Below are 20,118 nucleotides of genomic sequence, written 5' to 3'. Positions count from 1 at the left end.
CAAGATTTTCATTTTCACTAACGTTGTAAAACAGGGTGTATAAGCAGAGGTGTGAGTATCTATTGGGGGTGGAATTCATAGTAAACTCAAAATCACAGCACTATAGGGTGAGAGTGTTGGCTGCCTTGTCCTCAGGGCTCTCTCAGCATCTGCTTACCTCTCTAGTCCATTTCTCTTAGGTAACAGAAGTCCAGAGCCTTGCTCAGCAGGCTCTTCTGGGGAATACCTTCAGCATCATCTAGAAATTTGTTAAAAGTATAAATTACCAGGCTCTACCCCAGGAATCTGCAGTTTAATAAGCATAGTGAGTGATTACTAGGCTGTAGTATTGGTTGTATTTTTCTACTATCCTTCTCATTAGTGTTAACATTTACCTTTTATTTCTTCCATCATATATACCAAAAGACAACATGCTATTATTCAAATTGATTTAAAAATAAGCACATCAGATATTCTGATAAGCTATATTATATCTCATATTTTAGTAAGAAACATGTCTAAATCCAAAGGAATGAAAAGGTAGAATGGAGGCATTCCCCATGGCAGAGACACCTTTGAAGAGGTCTTCTTCCCAAATGACCTGGGTGAGGGTACCATGGTCTCAACTTTATCCCCAGATACCCACAGAAAGCTAAGGACCACCTAGCTTTCCCTCCACCAAATGCGGATTAGAAGCCAGTCAACACAGCAGGAGTCAGAGGAAGACAAAGACACTACACAAAGACACTTAGAAATTCACACCCTGGCAAGGAAGCCTAGAAACATCTGGATCAGCAAGGGTTGGTTTCATAGACCCAGAATATCAATGCTGTGCATGCTAATACTGCATCAGTGCTTAACACAGACAAAGGCAAGAACAACGGATCTCTTTTATATGTTAGTTTGCCTGATAAAATAAACCTTTTAATGAGTAAAATTCTCCAGTTTATGTACATGTGTGAAAACAGAATAATTAAACCTGTGGGAATTGTGTTAAGAGGAGAGATGTGAGGAAGAGTTAAACAATGGGTGATTTTAATCCAGAGATCTTGTATACATGTATGTTTATGTCATCATGTAAACCTTCCTTGAATAACAAATTATACAAACCATAAAAAATGTAGGCTTCTCAGAAGGAGGACTTGGAAGAAAAAATCAAGAGTCTTTAAAATTTAAACATAATCAAAGATCCAAATAAGAGAGATAGGCACACTTGGCAGTTTTAATATCTTATAACACTGTAGACATTTATTTGTTTATCTGACCAAGACCCAGGACCCTAACCCCATATCTAATGCTTTTTTTCACTGGCCTGAAAATCTTTTAAAAAGTCCTTCTTTAATGGTAGCATTCCTCTCATTCTTTCTCATAAATCCGAACCAGCTTACAAGCCTGGTTTAATAATGTCACATTTCCTGAATGGTCATTTGGCATTCTTCAGTAGAAAACCCGTTCTTCAGATTTATAAAGCACCCCCATCTGCCTTGCCCTACTGTGATAGATTACTCTATCCACAGCTCACAGGACACAGGTAGTTCAGTAGTTTAAAGTTTTGGGAATTGCCTTTTATAGTTCTGTTCTACATATATCAGATGCAATTGCCCATTTTCCACACAAAAATTTGTGCAGAAATTTCCTTATGTTATATCACCAACCCTACCGATACTACTATTATCTGGATTAACAGCATTTTGTGATGTACTTCATGACATTGAACCAAATGTCTGAGTGCTACATGCCAATGATGAAGGCTATTATTTGCTGCCTTGCATGCATTCCTTCTTCAAAAGATAGTAAGGTCATGAAACATCTGGTAGCTGGCACAGGGAATCCAAGGGGAAGAGTGACATTAACAAAGCTAAATAAAACTAGCTAACAGTTACTGAGTGCTACTAAGTACTGGTACTGTGGTGGATGTTTCCCATACTATAGACATGAACACACATTCTGAAACCAGACAGTAACATTCACCTCTGTTCTCTGATTCAGCTTGGACTCCTTTACTATCAGAAAGAAGCAGAGTTCCTGCTCACTCCCAAAGGCCTGAGCACCATCCTGTCAGTGTCTTCTCTTCAATACATGCAGTACTGCCTCCAAAAAGCATGCAGCAGGAGAGGGGTGAATTTGAAGGAACTAAGCTGCTCAGCACAGGCCAGAAAGAGAACCCACAGTGCCACAGGTTTTAGTTTCCTTCTCAAACTGTAAAGGCTATTAAAGAAAATTCACAGAATTCTTACCTTATATGAGTCTAGGCATGAGAAGGGGAAAAATTTAGAATGATTCTTTGAGCACAGAACAGAATATTTAATAGTAAAATCGGTAGATTTTGGTGCCAGTACTGAAGCTTGAACTCGAGGCCTCTCACTCTTACTTGGATTTTTCACTCAAGGCTGTGACAGACCACTTGAGCCAAATCTCCACTTCTGGCTTTTTACTTGGTAACTGAAGATAAGTACTTCTTAGATTTACCAGCTGCGTTGGCTGTGAGCTGATCTCAGCCTTCTGCACAGCTAGTATTATAGGCATGAAATACCAACACCAGGCTTACCTCACTTATTAATTTTGGGAGATTGTTCTCTTTCATAAGGGATAGACAATAAGTAGTGACACAAATTGAGTTTTTACAAATCCTCTTCTTCTTTATTTAAACAAAACTTTATAAATGTCCACAGAACCACATGAAAGGAAGTAAGAGAGTAAGGGTCAGTTTACTAGAGTGGATTGGCATTTCAGTTGGAAAAAAATATAAAGAATGAATCTTTCCTGAATATATTTCTTAGCTTCATCACTGAAAAAATGTTATATTGATGTTAGTCCTTCAAATGATTTTCAAGGACAAGAATAATTGCCAAAAAATTCATTTTGTTATGAGAGTCAATAGATATTATAGGCAGTCTGATACCCAGAAAGAGAAGGGAAGAGAAGGGAAGGGAAGGGAAGGGAAGGGAAAAAAAAAGAATGGGAAGAAGGAAGAGAAAGGAATGGAAACAGTAGACACAGAAATAACATAATCTTAGAGCTCTTTGGTGTACCAACAACCTTCAATCACATCAAAACATTCATTCTTCCTGCATTAAAAGGAAGCACTGTGATTGTCATTCTCAAGGAAACAAACTGAAAGTCAATTAAAAGAAATTGAAAGATGTTCCTGAAATTAATGTATAGCAGACAAGGTGCCAACTCTTGAGATTTCATGGCACTCAGCAGTGTGGTAGACATTTCACGTGAAAAAGCACTCTGACCACATCTCACTGAGCCACAGGAGTTGAACTCCCTTACCACAACCAGGTTCTACACTCTTCCACTGTAACATACGTGCTGTTAATCTCTTAACTCCATCCATGCTGTCTGGTGCCCTGGAATGGCTTGTGCACTATTTTGAGTTCATACTGTTATGAACAAAACTAATAGATGCAATAAATGCTTAGTTACTAAAAATAGATAAACAAAATGCAGTATTTTATTCTTATATATCTGAAAATTATGAAGTATGTTGAATTTTCTTTTAGAAAATTGACATACAGTTTAGACATATTAGATTACTTTGGGAAAATTCATGGCAAGGACAGAGAGCTCATGAGAATGATTTAATGCTCTTATGTAATGTCAGTCAAATTGTAATAATACAAGGCATTGTGAAAATTCATGTTCAAACTTTTAAAAGTTGTGTAAAAAGCAGCTTTAATTATATCAGTGGACACTTTCTCTGCATATAATGTGAGATCTAAATTCTTTGCATTCAACCCAAATTTCTACCTTTGATAGTTATTACCTTCTGCCTGAAATGGAAGCAGACACATTGAATGGGTTCCCACTAGTGCCCTTTATCTTGAACAGGTGGTACCAGGCCCTTCCTCGACTCGAGTGGTAACAGAATCCAGGAAGAAGATGCAAACCCTGGCCTCCTTCCTGTCCTGTCCTGCCTTTGTGCTGCCTCTTTGCCATTCTTATTCACTTTTGATTTGTAATGTGTTTGAATTCATTTATTTGTCTCCACCTTCCATGCATGGTCAAGAACTCTAAAGTGAACAGGAGAGGTTTCCTCATCTCCCCCATGCAGAGCTTCCTTGAAGGGTTGAGCCTAGCTCTTGATAAGTCCTCTTCGTTCCTCACAGACTCAGTGAGCCATTGCTAAGACCACTCTGTCTTACAACGAAATACAAATCAAATCCTGATGTGCTATCACTAACATTCAGAAGTCTGCTTAACAAAATGACCACTCACTAGACTTAGAGAAAAAAAATATATAATACATATAGACACATATAGATACACACACACATATATAAAGTGCTAGAATTTAAATATATTTTAATATATTATTTATATTAATATACATGCACATATTGAATCATATAATATATAGTTATGTACAAATATATATTATACATAATTATATACTTTATATACTATACATTTGTTCATATTGTATTCTGTCATCATATATTATATTTGTTATATTTATATATAATATATTTAAATTCCAGCATTCTCTTCAAATTTTATTAGTGAGACTCTTTTGCATGATGAGGATATATTTCTGCTTTAATAAATAAAGACAGTAGAAATAACGCTCAGTCTATCAGTAGTTCAACAGGAACGCTGTGTATATACACACCAACAGGTATCAACCAAGCCCATCTTTTAACCAGTATCAGCTCACTTGCCCAGGGCAGAATAAATTCACATTATCTCAAATGTTAATGAACTAAATCCCTATCCAGAATTGCTTCCACTGATTAACTCTTTTGTTTGGATCTAGACATCATCAAAACTCTGAGATCTTTTGTGCAGAAAATCTCCAGGGCATGTTCTTGTGGCATGTGTGGAGCAACCAAAGTGCACATGTGTTTCTGGACTACCATCCTTTCTGGTTCTTTTTCAGCAAGGGAAGCTTTTATTGTCAACTTTAAGACTTTTGAGGAAGAGTCAGCAAATGATTTATCTTTTTCATATTTTACCTACAGATTATGTCACCACCAAAATTTGAGAAGTCAAACACTATGACTCATGGCTGGGGAGTTCAGGATCACAAACCATCTGTGCTCTCAGGTAAGGCTGTTGCCATCACAGCAAGCTGGAGTAAGCCAGGCAAGGCAAGGTTCCTGCAGGCACAAGCCTCACAATGCCAGCCCACACGGCCACCCAGCACAGGCCAAAGGCCTCAGTCCCACCCAACAGAAGGGGCAGGAGGCAAACCGAGCAGTCCAGGAACCACACTGTACTAATACAAGTAAAGCAAAGCAAATCTGTGGCTTTCTGTGAAGCTTTGATTCTTATAGGCAAGCTAAAAGCTTTTAAAAAAAAGCTTGCCCCAAAACAAAGATGCTTCTTTTTACACAATAAACTAATAAAACAAAGGTGAGGCTGATGAGTGTTAAAGCTGAACTGTCAATGAAAGAAGTCAAATGATCATTTCCTTACCTGTCTTGACATTGATGACAAAGAAATTCTGAGGATTCCCACTTGTGATCCTGTAAGTCAGTTTTTCATTGGAACTGGGGTCAGGATCTTCAGCTTGAATCTGAATGACAGATACGTCCTTGGGAGAGTTTTCCATGACAGCAGGATAATAAATAGGTTCTGATGTCAGTGGCGCATTGTCATTCACATCCTCCACTTCGATGTAGACTTCAATGGTGGAATAGAGGGGAACCACGCCCCGGTCTGTGGCATACACTGTCAGCCAGTAGGACTCTGTGGTCTCTCGATCAAGAATGTCTGCAGCAGTGATGACCCCTGGGAGAAAACAGAGACAGCATGATGGCCACGGAAGACAGTAACTACTAATTAGAAAATGGAAAATAATATGAGAGTAAATTAAAATGCTACTCCTTACATGAGAAAGCAGCTTAAACCGAACCATAATAAATAGTTCTACGATTTGTTGTTTGTAAAGGATAATTACATTTGCTATACTTTGAAGTTTGAAGATAAAGATATTATGAACAGCTAGAGAGGGAGTTACTGATTACTCACCAACCAAAAGGTCTTCTAGAGTAAATGATTTTATCTATTAATTTGCAAAAGTGAAAATGAGCTTTTAAATGTTCTTTTGCTTGTTAGAATGAAAACTGTTTTATAATCCTATTTTACATAAATTCCTTAAAAATTAGATGTCACAGTTACTGTATAATCCAGAGAGTAGTAGATCAACACACTTTCTAAATGAGCTCTTGCCCCTCAAGTGCTCCACAGAGAGCCCTAAATAAACCCTGAGCCATATTAAGTGATGCTCATGGACTATCATTTTAAATTAGGTGAACAAAACCACCCAATTTCAAACTGGTACAAATTAGGTTTAAGGTTTGCTTGCAGACCCTACATAAACAAACTGCAATATATACTCGATGCTGCCTAAAAATCAAAACAGCTGAATATACTGAAAGCACCTAACTTAATTGGTATTGAAATTTCAGCTCCAAAGTTATTTTCCACACAATTTTTCATAGTGATATGTCACAAGACAAAAGACTGTCTTACACATTCTCAATGGAAATACATAAGCACAATGGGTTTTCATGCAGTCGTGACAGCTGCCGATCAGAACAGAAATACCAATATAGCATTAGAAGATTAGATGCCAGCAGTAGAATGGCAAGAAAAGTAGAAAGAAAACACAGTGATATAAACCCAGTGATGTGGTGATGGGTTGGGTGACAATGCTACTGTCTTGTAAGCTGGTTTGGAATAAACTAGAATGTCTGAATGACATTAGGACAAGAAAATGCTGTTGGGGCTGGAACGCTGGCCTGCTATAACTGCACCTGTGAGCACATGACAACCACCAAGCACAGGCACTCTACCTAGGTTCTTGGAATATATATATATCACTCCTGGGTAGCATTGCTGCTCAGGGAAATTGGAGCTCTGTAAGTCAGAGGGAGGAATAGTGACAGAAAATCAGGTAGTCGCTGGACAGGAGACAAAAATGTCAACCACTATGAGCTGCGATGAGGGTCACAAGTCTCAAAAGAAGCTCTCAGGTCATGAAGTAACTCATCAATGAAACATGCTTATCCCATTGATACACATCTCCTGGGCCCTGTGCAAGTCATGGAAGGAAGACAGGTGACAAGGTCTCAGTCCTCTAAGACTCACAATCCTGACAGGTAGCCTTATCTCTAATATGGTCTGTGCTGAGAGATGACAGCACAGCCAACATCCAGGAACAATCACTTCATCTGGTTTACACTTATACACTTGGAATGGCAAACAGTCTAAATCCACAAGAGGATGAGAGGCCAGAGAAACAGCACTTGCTGAGGTTCCACAATGTACTATAAGACCCATATCACAACCTCCCTATAATATAAGAATCAATTCTCTCTATAGACGAGTTCACCAAGTTGGTGGACCTCTCCTAAGGCCCATGGTTAATAGTAGAAGAATACAGTCCTGTTTGTCCAAAATGCTTCAGTTTAAATCTAGGATCCATTACCTATATTGAAGAACAAGTTCAACACAAGCATTTAATTCTCCTACCCATCTCTCAATATTCATTAATGATTCATTAATGATGATCATTTAATCTGTGGGAAAGTTTGGCAAAACAATTATAGTGCAATAAAAGATGACTACATGCAAAGTTGTAAATCAAATACCATATTGCTGTAGCTCTGAAGGTAGTAACTCTACTCAAAGCAGGGGACCAGGCAGATGTGTTTTGGCTGGGCTGCTCATGGGTTTACCCAGCTCTGTCTTTTAAACTCACCAGTGACATACTTCTCATCTCAGGAAAGTTCCTGGCCTTTGGGGGGATAACAAAGTATGGACAATAAAATGAAAGCAACAAAATCTTCCATGTCTGACCAGACTTGTCACCTTGCCTGTCCCCCACCTGGCATACCTCCATGGGCCCACGCCCATATGCCCAGAAGAGCACACAAAAGTGTATGCACCAAGAATTGCTTTGTGATCCTGCAAGCCACTTCATTCTCTCTCCTTCCATCTGTCAAGTTGGAGGGGGCTGTATTCCAGGCTCTGACAAGTCTGTGCATGAAAGATAGACACTAATAGAAATTAAACTACATGGGTGGATTTTATTCTATTTATAAATGAATTATCTATTTGTAAACTAAGCATTTGAATCATCTTTCCTTAAAATAAACTATAATTATTTTTATAATTATATTTAAACATTACCTAGGAGTATGAATGAGTATTTGGAACACAGTGTTCAGACATCAACTTTATGATGAAATTTGGGGCTAAAATGAAAAGGAAATCAGCTAGAGTATTAGAAAATCCATCTAAATCTCTACTGACCATGTCAACAACACCGGTAACCACTCACAGCATTTACTCATCTCCAACACTCTTAAAACTAGTCATGAGCTACATGGTCGCATCTGCAAGTGCAAATCCACCTGACTGTTCTGCTCAACAAATCCTACTTTTATAACTGAGGAAGTATTGTTAGAATTCTATGTAATGGCTGTGTGCAGGTGGCTCATACCTACTTACTAAGGAGGCTGAGCCCATAGGATCACAGCTTGAAGCCAGCCTGGGCAGAAAAGGCTCATCCCCAGTGAACCACTAAAATGCCAGCTAGAGGCTTGGCTCAAGTGGTCAAGTTCTAGCCAAGAGTAGAAAAAGAGGTAGCATAAGGCTCTGAGTTCAAACGCTGGTATCAGCACACATATATTTATTAAAAATCTCATATCATTAACAAAAATCTGTTGCAACTATCACACATTCTTTATTACTTAAAAAATACTGTACATTTCTAAAATGAACAATCTGATTAATTATGATTCCCAAAAAATGATCACTATAATAAAAAATATAAACATCCATTATCACTGAAAGTTTCCCATTAATTAGTCTCTGATCCCAACTCTCTGACTACCAGGGAACCCCAGAGGAGCTTTTTTTTTCAGTACAGGTTATTTTACATTATCTAGAAAGGTATTGGCTTCTTTCACTGAAAATAATTATTTTGAAGCCAATCCATTTTGCTATGCAAAAAACAGTGAATTACTGCTTTTCATTTCCTACTAGTGTTCCACTGTAGCATAATTTTCTTAACAATTGAACTATTGAGGAACACTGGGGTTGCTTTCAGTTTTATCTATACAACAAAGGAAGGTGATAAGAATATTCATGTACAAGTTTTATATGGGAATACACTTTCATTAATCTTGAGTAATAAAAGAATTGATGCATCACCTGCTTGGTATATTTCTTTTCCCTCCTGCAGGAAATTTGGAGGGTTCAAGTTGTCCCACATCTTCATTTATGTCAGATTTGCCAGTCAATTGCTTTAGTTTTGACACTGAAGTAAATATATAATTGTATTTCATTGTGGAATCATAATCATCTTCATGATGACACTGAGAATTTTTGAAACTGTTCACTTCCCATCTGAATAAATGTTCACCGTTTAATCTAATTTAAATTTCAATTTTTTTATTGAGTTTTGAGAGGTCTTTATAGACTCTGGACAAAAGTCCTTTACTAGATTTGTGATATACAAAATGTTTTGCCTTTGTAGTGATGATTAAAGAGCAGAAAATTTCCATTTTGGTCACATGTAGTTTGTCAATTTTTCTTTTATAGGTAGATCATACTTTTGATTTGTATCTAAGGAATCTATTGATTTGCTTTTTATTACTTTCAAATAGTTGTACAAACAGATTTCAAATTGCCATGTCCATTTATGTATGCCATACTTTTTGATTAGTCTCACCTTTTCCATTCATATTAATTATTGCAACTCTATTTATACACTATTCTTTGCGTTTTCCACTGCCACTGTTTATCTTCTTTCCCTTCAATCAAGGCATGTTTCAATCTTTCAGTGTCCTGGTAATAATTTTGTTAAACTACCAGTTAATTGTTCAAAGGAGTTATAAATACTATGAAAATCCATCTCTACATATACCATACTTTAGACAGTTTGATGTTATACATATATAATATATGCACAGATTTTTTCATACATATTTATTTTCAGGTCTAAAACTTACATGTAAGAGAAAATATGCACTCTTTGTCTTTCTGAGCCCAGCTTACTTCTCTCGATAAGATATTTTTTCCAAATTCACTCATTTCTCTGAAAATGATATAATATTATGCTTTCTAATATATAAGTAAAATTCCACCAGATAGGTAGATATACAGATAGAGAAACTGATTGATAGACATTCCTTAATCCATTCATTGGTTGTAAGACATCTATGCTATTTCCATAACTTGGCAATATGAGTAGTGTTGTGATGAACATAAGTGTTCAAGTGCCTTCATTGTATGCTGCCTACACATCTTTTGGGTAGATGCCCAAGAGTGGTATTGTTGGATCAGAGTTTAATTCTGTTTTTAGGTCTTATTAAGGAATCTCCCAGGGCCTTAGGAATGCTTGGAAAAAGCAAGTCTCAGAATTCCTTCCTTTGGTTTCTCCTTTGATCTCTGCCTCTGAGTCAATAGGATATGATGTCTATTCATTCACAAATATACATTAAGTGGAGTTGGAATGGATGATAATTAACATTTCATTACCAATGTAGCCCATACAGTTATAAGTCCAGTTGCTCAGTAGAGACAGATGTCAGTTTTATTTCCTGCTTTACCACCTCCAGTGAAATGCTCAAAGTATAGCCAACTCACATATTCACACTTTTTACTAAGTATTATGAAAATATCACTTAAGGAATTCTTTACAAATACCACTGGAATTTTTATGCTTGTTATTTTTGAAAAATGCTTATAAATATTTTTTCTATATTATCTTTAGTTGCTATTCAATAAGGGCAGTAACAGACCACCATCCCGTAGGCACTTTAATATGTAATCCTACAGGCAGATACAAGGACAGTAGTAATAAACGTGTTTATTTATCCATTCATTTATTTATATCTGTGGAATTATGCACAGCTTGGCACTGAAATAACTGATCCTAGCTGAACACATATATTAGCTATAATTTCCTTTTTTACTCACAAATATTAGAGAAACATGTCTGCAAATTGTGGTCCTTAAGTTGTTTCTAAATATGTAATATAAAAAGAGAAAATAGATAGGGCTGTTTAAAATCAGATACCCAGTACATGTGGGAGTCTGCACCAGTCCCCATGCTACTTGCTGCTGTATGCATTACTAATGGGTAGTATATTCTATCTTTCTTTCAAATCATTCAATGCATCAACTCAATTCTCAATGCAACAACAAAAGCACATTATTGTTTATTCTGAAATAATTACCAATTCCCAGGAAGGTACAAACAAATATCCAGAGATGCCTGGCACCGGTGGCTCACACTTGTAACCCTAGCTACTCAGGAGGCTGAGATCTGAGGATTGTGGTATGAAGCCAGCCCAGGCAGGAAAGTCCTTAAGACTTGTATCTACAATTAATCACAGAAAAAGCTGAAAGTGGAGCATTGGCTCGAGTGATAGAATGCTAGCCTTGAGGAAAAGGAGCTCAGGGACAGTGCCTAGGTCCTGAGTTCAAGTTCCAAGACTAGGAAAGGAAGGAAGGGAAAGGGAGGGGAGGAGAGGGGAGAGGAGGAGAGCAGGAGAGCAAAAGGGAGGGGAGGGCAGGGGAGGGGAAGGAATGTAAAGGAAGATCCAGAGCATCAGTGTTCTTTCATTTGATCTCCAGCGTTAGCATCTCTAGGAAGATGTTCCCCTGCTCTGACAATCAAACTCAGAGACTTCCCCAGCTTGTCCTACCATGGAGCTACCTCCCCAGATCACCAGCACATTTCAAAATTGCTTCTTTCTTTAAAAGTCATATGTTCCCTATGTTCATTTATTTTTGAGTATATGAGGAATTTCTCTAGGCCATTTACTTCAGCCTTTTGCCAACACTATTCTCCTCAATTTCTAAAAGATACTCTGTCATATTATATTACACCCACTTTTGTATCTCCTCAGAAATTCTTGGACTTGGATTGATTTGAGTCCACTTGATTGGATGACTGGCTCTACCTTTAATGTCCTCAACTCCTTATCTGCTGTACCTCCCACTGTTCCATTCCTCTATTCCTCATTCCCATGAAGATTCAATTAACCCTTCCCAGCCAGTTGAGGCTCCAGGCTCCAGCACTTTCTTTCTGTCCCTCTAACATTCTAATATGCACTTCCTGTGAGTCAGAAACATTCTTCTGGCTGTCTCCTGCTGTGGGATGCTGCCTGCCAGTGTGGAAAACTATAAATGTTGAATGAGTCAGGGAAGTGAAACATTTGACAAACTCAGATATGCTTTATTCTCTAGCTGTCTTTACTCAAGCATCTTAATGACTAACTGCATTACTGCATTAAACTAAAACCCAAATTGCATTGATGGTGGGGGATTAGGGAGGAGCAAGGGTGGGACAAAAATGAGGGAGGAGATAACAAGTTTGAAAAGAAGTGTACTCACTACCTTATGTATGTAACTATAATCTCGCTGTACATCACCTTGACAATAAAAATTATATTAAACGTAAACTAGATTGACTAGATATTTTGCTATACTGAGCTCACAGTGATAAACCAAAACAGACTGAGATAATAATCCACTCAGATGTTTCCAATATGCACACAGAATTGATTGGTATGCCCTGAAACTCAACTTTCCATCAGTGAATTATCCTATTTAATGAAACAGTTTTTATAAAAATCTTTCCATTTGCTACTTCAAATGAAGATAGAGTCTTGATAATATACACAAGGCCTGGACATTTCAGCTTGATGAAGACATCAGCTGACTTTATCAGGAGCTTGATCACTGTTCTGCCCAGAGGGCTCCAATTCTAGCAGCTAAATTGGTGTTTGGGATTTGCAGAGAAAACACTAGCAAGCCACTCTGCTCTTGTGGCTCTGAGCCATAGACTTGAATCTACCCTAGCCACTGTTCTTCTACTTAACTCCCTTTTCCTCCTGCCCAGGCCCACTGACTAGACATCTTTCATCTTTGCAGAAAGAGAAGAAAAACCCACAACACAATTGCCAGGAACAATTACAGAGTGAAAATGCAAACTGCCGTCAATCCATGCTATTTCCCAGGCTTCAAGTTGGAGAGCTGCTCATACGATCAAGGCAAAGGGCCGCAGGCTAAATCCAGGCTTTTATTTGGAGTTAATGAAAATGGACAGCTTTTCTTGTCTGTTTGGGACCAGGAATTCTAAAAACTTAGCATGCTCAAAAACCTCCTTGACTGTGAAGTTTAGTAGATTCAGAAACATACCATTTGCTGCTACTTGTCTTTTAAGCCAAACTTTTTGGTAGTAATTTTTATTAGAATTTAAAGCATGCACCTGTTATTTATGGAAACTGTGGTGCAAGGACCTGAAAATAGGAAGCAGCGAAAGCAATAGGCTAGAGTAAAAAACAAACATACATCCTAATTTGCATTCAGTTTTGTCTTTCTGGTAACCTAGTGCAAATCTTTTCTGTGGTTTTGGGAAATTGCATTTGCACGACACAGCACAATCATACAGATCCACCACCCAAAAGGAAAAGACAGAAACTTAAAGTACGTCCTTCTGTGAGAATGTCCCCTGTTCTGTCCACCTAGAAAAGCGGCTGCTGAAGTTTCATACTTAACTAGGTTCCAACCTAGATTGAGTTGTTGTGCAAAACCTGTGATTACTAAGGAAGGGAGGGGAGAGAGAGAGAGAGAGAGAGAGAGAGAGAGAGAGAGAGAGAGAGGAGATTTTCTTCCATATTATCTTTATGTAGTTTTCTGCCCCAAACCCAAAACTCTCAGGCATTTCTTCTTTGTCAACATTCCTAACCTTCCCTTCCATATCAAGACTGTTTTCTTTATACCTATTCACTTACTTATTACCATATTTCTCTTCTCATTTTCTCCCAGCTCTGAGGTAAAGTGGTACATTTTCCCTTAGGCATTTTGTTCTAATTTATAAATAAGATACAAGGGTGAGGGGACAGGATGGGTTCACAAGTAATCTACAGGTAATCATTTCTTAAAGTTTACATGCAAATGACAAATAACTTAGAAGTACTCTCATACTGTTTTCTTTTTTAAAAAATTAATGCAAGGAAGCGATCCATGACATGTCATAAATAAAACCTCTAAAGATTTTATGTTTTTCATTAATTTTCACTCATGCTTAGATGGATACTTTGTACCTGTAATTTTTTTCAATTATTCCTTAGGATAAATTCAAAGAAGTTTAATTAATGACTCAAAGGTCATGCACATTTTACAATATGATCAAAGTAATTTTCAGAAAGAATCTACTACAGATAGAAAAGGATATCAATTATTTTGCCACCAGCAATTTCTGATCTTTATACAAGTGGTGTTATTTATTTGAGAAAGAAATCCTAAATTCTGAATATACAAAAATAAACTTGTTAATTAAAAAGTAAACAGAAAACGCAGGGCCAGGTACAGTCACTCATACCTATAATCCCAAATACTAAGGAGGTAGAAATTGAGAAGATTAAGATTTGAGGCCAGCCTCATTAAAAAGAAAACCAACACAACAATTTAGCAAGAGCTTGATAGCAAGGGCTCATACCTTTATTCCTAGCTACTCAGGAGACTAAGATCTGAGGACTATTGTTTGTAACCAGCTTTGGAAGAAAAATCCACAAGATTTTTTTTTAATCTCCACTTAATGACCATAAAAGCAAAACGAAGGATATGGCTCAAGTGGCAGAGTGCTAGACTGTAGTAAAAAGCCAAACAAGAGCATGAGTTCAAGCCTCAGTATCAGAGCGCATGCACGCGTGTGTGTGCGCACGCGCGCGCACACACACACACACACACACACACACACACACACACCCCAAATATATTTTTTAAAATAATTAGCAAGATCCCATCTCAACAAATAAGATGGTCATGGTGACTTATGCTTTTAATCAAAACTATATGGGAGGATAACCATCCTAGCCCATGCCTAGGCAAACAGGCAAGACCCCATAAGAAAAGTACCTAAAGCAAAGAAGAACTGAAGGAGAGTTCCCTGGCCGAGCACTTGAGCAGACAATGCAAAAGAGACTGTGGACTCAGCAGCACCAAAGGAAGAGGCTTAGAGAGCTCTTTAAATTACTGTCTGCACACATTTCAGGTACCCTCATAAACCTACACCTTTGAAACTTTCATCTTTATATTTTAATCATTTAACTCAATGACACAAATCTCATGGTTTGTGGTAAGATGAAACAATGTTGACAGAGAGCACTGAGAATTTTGCTATAAAGAAAGAATTTGCTTGAGGCATACTTTTAATTAAATTAAAATTCATCCCGTGTATCAATTTCTTCAGCCTTGAAAAATATGGGGATTTTGAAATGAAATGTCAGAACACAACCTTTGGCTTTTGAAGCAACAACACCTGAAGTTGGAAGTAATGTCAGATATCAGCTGTACTTTAATCCAATTTTGAGACTTATTTACTACTAAGTCTGGAACTCTCTAGCTCAGCACAAATAGTGCCTGGGGTCGTGGAGCATTAGGACTGGGAATTTGAGTTTTGCTTAGAAAAGCCTTTTCTCTCTCAAGATGATTCCCTAAGCTGAAATATGTCAAGTCAGATGCTCAGAGCCTCTGCTCAACCTGCAGCACATTTGCTCTGAAGAGTGGGACCAATTAACTTGAACTTCTTTCCTTAACATATTGAAATGGCTGGAAATTTTCCTTGCTTTTTTTTTTTTTTTTTTTTACAGGGGCGGGGGCTTTCTCTTTGAGGGAAGGGGAACATTTCGTCATTTTTCTATTTCTCCTGTATCAGATAAGAAAACTCTAAGTAAAACCACATCTGTGGATACAAATCACGCATTTACTGCTTCATAAGGAATATCAGCCTTCAGTAACTTCCTAATGAAAAAAATCAGAACTCACAACCTACATATTCCTTTCTCAAGTGAATGAATTCTGATTTACACCACTGATTTGATGTTTACCCAGAAAACATATTTATTGAGTTTACACAGATAAGCACACACTGGAAACAAAGGCCACTTTTATCAAAACATCTGAGTTTATTTTCTGGGCTAACTCCATTGGAGGTTATGGAAATGCAACAGAAAACACACAAAGGAAAATGGATTGGGTATGAGTTTAGTATTGTTTTCTGCTGTAGTGTGTGTGTGTGTGTGTGTGTGTGTGTGTGTACCTAAAACTCATAACTGCATATTGCTCATCAACTTGTTTCCTATTTGACAAGTCATATAAAAACTCACATAGACAATGTCATACTTAGGTAATTAAGTTTGGTTGATTAGATTATAAGGAAGACATAGATATAAAAGCATTAGAGAGTATACATGAAATCCTCAAAATCAGCTTAACTTTATTTATAAGAAAAACAATATACTCTTTTCTTTTTTTATTTCTTTATAACCAAATAAGATACTGCAATTGCCATGAGATACCAGGGGCCAAAAGGAGGGCAGTCTTTGGCTTTCTTTAATTGAATTTGCCTGGTTCTCTTGTTCTATAGGTTTTTTTTGGATTGTTTTCCAGTTTCCATATGCATTTCAACCCCTCAAAGGGCTCTCACCTCTGACCCATGCACCAAGCCCAGAATTCATGGACTCCTAATTGAGATGGAACGGATCTGTATATACCAGTAAGGCCCTGACAAGACACTGATAAACACGGTCCATTACAGTAGGCAAACAAAGAATTTTCATCTCATTATGGGCCTAAAATTTGGATGTGCACAGACCTGTAGCCTGTGTTTTTGCTAAATATCTTGACATTGACTTGCAAGAATATGGAAAAGACGAGGAAAGAAGACAGTGTGTTCAGATAGTCTGTTGTCATCATGCTGCCTTTCCCTTTGCAACAGATAAGATAATTTATGCCGTTTCAAGATTTCTATATTTAAATGTGCTTACTGATCATAAGCTGTGTAAATAGCAATTCAGGTCAATGTTAGTTTTAGAGCAAATTATTGAAATTTGTGAGCAAATTGCTATGCAGTCTTTTCAAGACAGAGATGAAAATCAGGTTGATTTTTCTCCTTTGTAAGGACATTTTAGCCCCGCCCATAAAGCGAAGTAGGTTATATGTGGGTGGCCCAAAATAATTTTATGAGTTCTTTTTATCAATTAAATTTTGTTGACAAGGTGTTGTGCAAAAGGGGTACAGTTACATAATAAGGCATTGAGTACGTTTCTTGTGCTATCTTACACCCTCATTTTTCTTTCCCTTCCCTAGATTAGATAGGCATATATGCAATACCCAGTGTACCAAAATCATATACAGTAACTACATAGTGTACACCAAAGAAAATTCACCTAGAACTTTAAATGTAATATCAACAATAGAATCCTCCTGTGTCCTTCTCTTGGAGTTGTTTTTGCTTATACATACTGTAAGGTCACTGACCCAATGGAAATACCATTTGAAAAGAAGTGTTTTGTTTCACAGACCTGGTCTCTACTGTTCCCCCCACCCCAACCCTAACAGTAATATATCAAGGAGACCATGCCCCTTTGTTCTCTGTGTTCTAGGCTTGTCTCGCTCAACATTATTTGTTTAACTTCTGACCATTTCCCTGAGAATACCAATATTTTATCATTTCTAAATGCTATGTAGTATTCCATTGTGTATAGGTACCACATTTTTTGTATCCACTCATCTGTAATGGGGCATCTGGGTTGTTCCCATATTTTGGCTATTGTGAATTGTGCAGCGATAAACATGGATGTGCAGATGTCTTTAAGATATCCTGAGACCTGTTGTTCAGGATAGATGCCTAGGAGTGGTATGGCTGGGTCATAGGGTATGTCTATGCTGAGCTTTGTGAGGAACCACCATACTGTTCTCCAAAGTGGTTGTACTAATTTGCACTCCCACCAACAGTGGAGAAGGGTTCCTTTTTTCCCCCACATCCCCTCCAGCATTTGTTGTTGCCTGAGTTCAGAATATAGGCCATTCTAACTGGAGTGAGGTGGTATCTCAGGGTTGTTTTTATTTGCATTTCCTTTACTTCCTGGGATGTTGAGCATTTCCTCATATGTTTCTTTGCCATTTTTGTCTCTTCTCCTGTGAAGTCTCTCTTTAGCTCCTTTGACCATTTAATAATAGGTTAACTGGATTTGGAGGGGGTTAGTTTTTTGAGTTCTCTGTAGATGACGGATATTAGGCCTTTGTCTGTTGCTGTGCTGGTGAAGATCCTTTCCCATATGGTTGGCTGTCTTTCTAGTTTGGTGGATATGTCTTTAGCTGTGCAGAAACTTTTACTTCGTAGTAGTCCCATCTGTCGAGAGTCTCCCCTATCTGTTGTGCCCTTGGGACTATATTCAGGAATTTCCTACCTGTGCCTATAAGTTCTAGTGTCCCTCCTACTCTGTTCAGTAGTTTCAGGGATTCAGGTCTAATGTTGAGGTCCTTGATCCATTTTGAGTTGATCTTGGTGCATGGTGATAGGCTAGGGTCTACTTTGAGTTTTTTACATGTGGCTGCTCAGTTTTCCCAGCACCAGTAGTTGAAGAGGCTATGTTTTTTCCAAAATAATTTTATGAGTTTTAAAAAGCAATAATGTAACTGCTGGTAATATAAAAAATGTTTTGACCTCATATTGACATATCGTTTGTATTGTTTTAAAAGCATGAATAGCTCATGAAGGGTCGTAGTACAGGGTGCAGGCCATGTGGGAATGTCACTGATAAGATGGCCAGTGTCCAAAAGGAAGCAACTTTCAGCATTCAGTACAGTCCCTGGGCCAGATGAGAAGGACAAGCCCATGACAGAGGAAGGAATAAATATGTCTAGAAAGGAAAAGTTTTTTTTAAAAATTTTATTGTCAAGGTGAAGTACAGAGGGGTTACAGTTCCATACATAAGGTAGTGAGCACATTCCTTGTTAAACTTGTTACCTCCTCCCTCATTTCTCTCCCACCTTTCCTTCTCCCCAATCCCTCCCCCAAATTGTACAGTTAGTTCACAACATATTGTCTTGTAATTATTGCTGTTGCATTGGTTTCCCTTTTACCCTTCATCTCACCATTTTAATGTTACCTTCCCTTCTCTAATTCAGATAGCTATATGATCATATAAGATGATGCTAAGAAAATTATCTCCAAAATATGGAAACAAGTGCTTTATTGTTGGTACTGTTATTTTCAATGTGCAATGTGAAATTATTTCTTTGTTCTTCTGTTCATATTCCCTAGGATTTAGCCCCTCTTGTCACTGAAGTTGATTCAGGAAAAGATTTGGTTACCAGAACCATTGCCACATCTACCCCTCTTCCTTCACATGGTCTTTCCTACTTAGCCTAGATAAACTTCTAGAAGACAACTGGGAAATATGACTCTTGAAGAAAATCCGGGGACAGTCTTCTGCCTTGGAGATGCATGGGTAACTTGGTTTGGAGGTGGTTTGGAGCAGCTGCCTATGGAAGCTATGGACCCTATATAGCCACACAGGCATTGTCTGGCCTGTTGTATAGTGAGTTTAGTACCAGTACATTCACTATGTCATCCACAAGGGTAGAAAGAATCCTACCCATGTTTCTGAAATCAATCCCACACCCACAAATGACCCCAAAATTATTGGACATGGTACATGAGCAGTAAATATTTGTTAAATGACTGAGTGATGTTTCTCTTTACAGTCAATGGAGCCCTGACTCCTGACTGATCAAGAAGAGCTCAGCAGAGGATTATTATCATTTGCTGAATCATTAACAGTGTCCAACATGTGGTGATGAGTTGGAAAGTAAAATAATTCACCTAGATAGTTATAGGAAAGGAGAAATAGGATGAACTCTTAAAAAGCAAGATTTAGTGGGCTGGGGATATGGCCTAGTGGCAAGAGAGCTTGCCTCTTATACATGAGGCCCTGGGTTCGATTCCCCAGCACCACATATATGACCAGAAGTGGCGCTGTGGCTCAAGTGGCAGAGTGCTTGCCTTGAGCAAAAGGAAGCCAGGGACAGTGCTCAGGCCCTGAGTCCAAGGCCCAGGACTGGCCAAAAAAAAAAAAAAAAAAAAAAAAAAGCAAGATTTATTTAAAATATCAGCTCCCCAATAGTTTGGGCAGGTTTCCCATCATCTGCATGAAGGAACAGCAGAGGTAGCTGTAACTCTGCTGGGATGAAGAAAGGGTGGGGAGTCCAGAAGGATGGAGAGGCCAGCAGGGTGGAGAGGCCAGCAGCGGTCCTACAATGCCCATTCAGCTTCGGGATCTCCAACATGCCATTGCATGGCCAGACTCTAAGCTCAGA

General features: G+C 38.1%; 1 protein-coding gene across 2 annotated transcripts in view; it reads right to left on the bottom strand.

Moving 5' to 3' along the window:
- Positions 1-20,118, bottom strand: part of Fat3 (FAT atypical cadherin 3) — a 506,722-nt gene that overhangs the window by 342,599 nt on the left and 144,005 nt on the right. For both annotated transcript variants that reach the window (XM_048345620.1, XM_048345621.1), the window contains exon 2: positions 5,404-5,718. In XM_048345620.1, coding sequence (XP_048201577.1) covers positions 5,404-5,718 — 315 coding nt within the window. The remainder of the gene's footprint in view (positions 1-5,403; positions 5,719-20,118) is intronic.

This window comes from Perognathus longimembris, chromosome 4 (assembly GCF_023159225.1).
Source record: "Perognathus longimembris pacificus isolate PPM17 chromosome 4, ASM2315922v1, whole genome shotgun sequence".
In the NCBI taxonomy this organism is placed as follows: Eukaryota; Metazoa; Chordata; class Mammalia; order Rodentia; family Heteromyidae; genus Perognathus; species Perognathus longimembris.
This window is presented reverse-complemented; position numbering and strand designations above follow the sequence as displayed.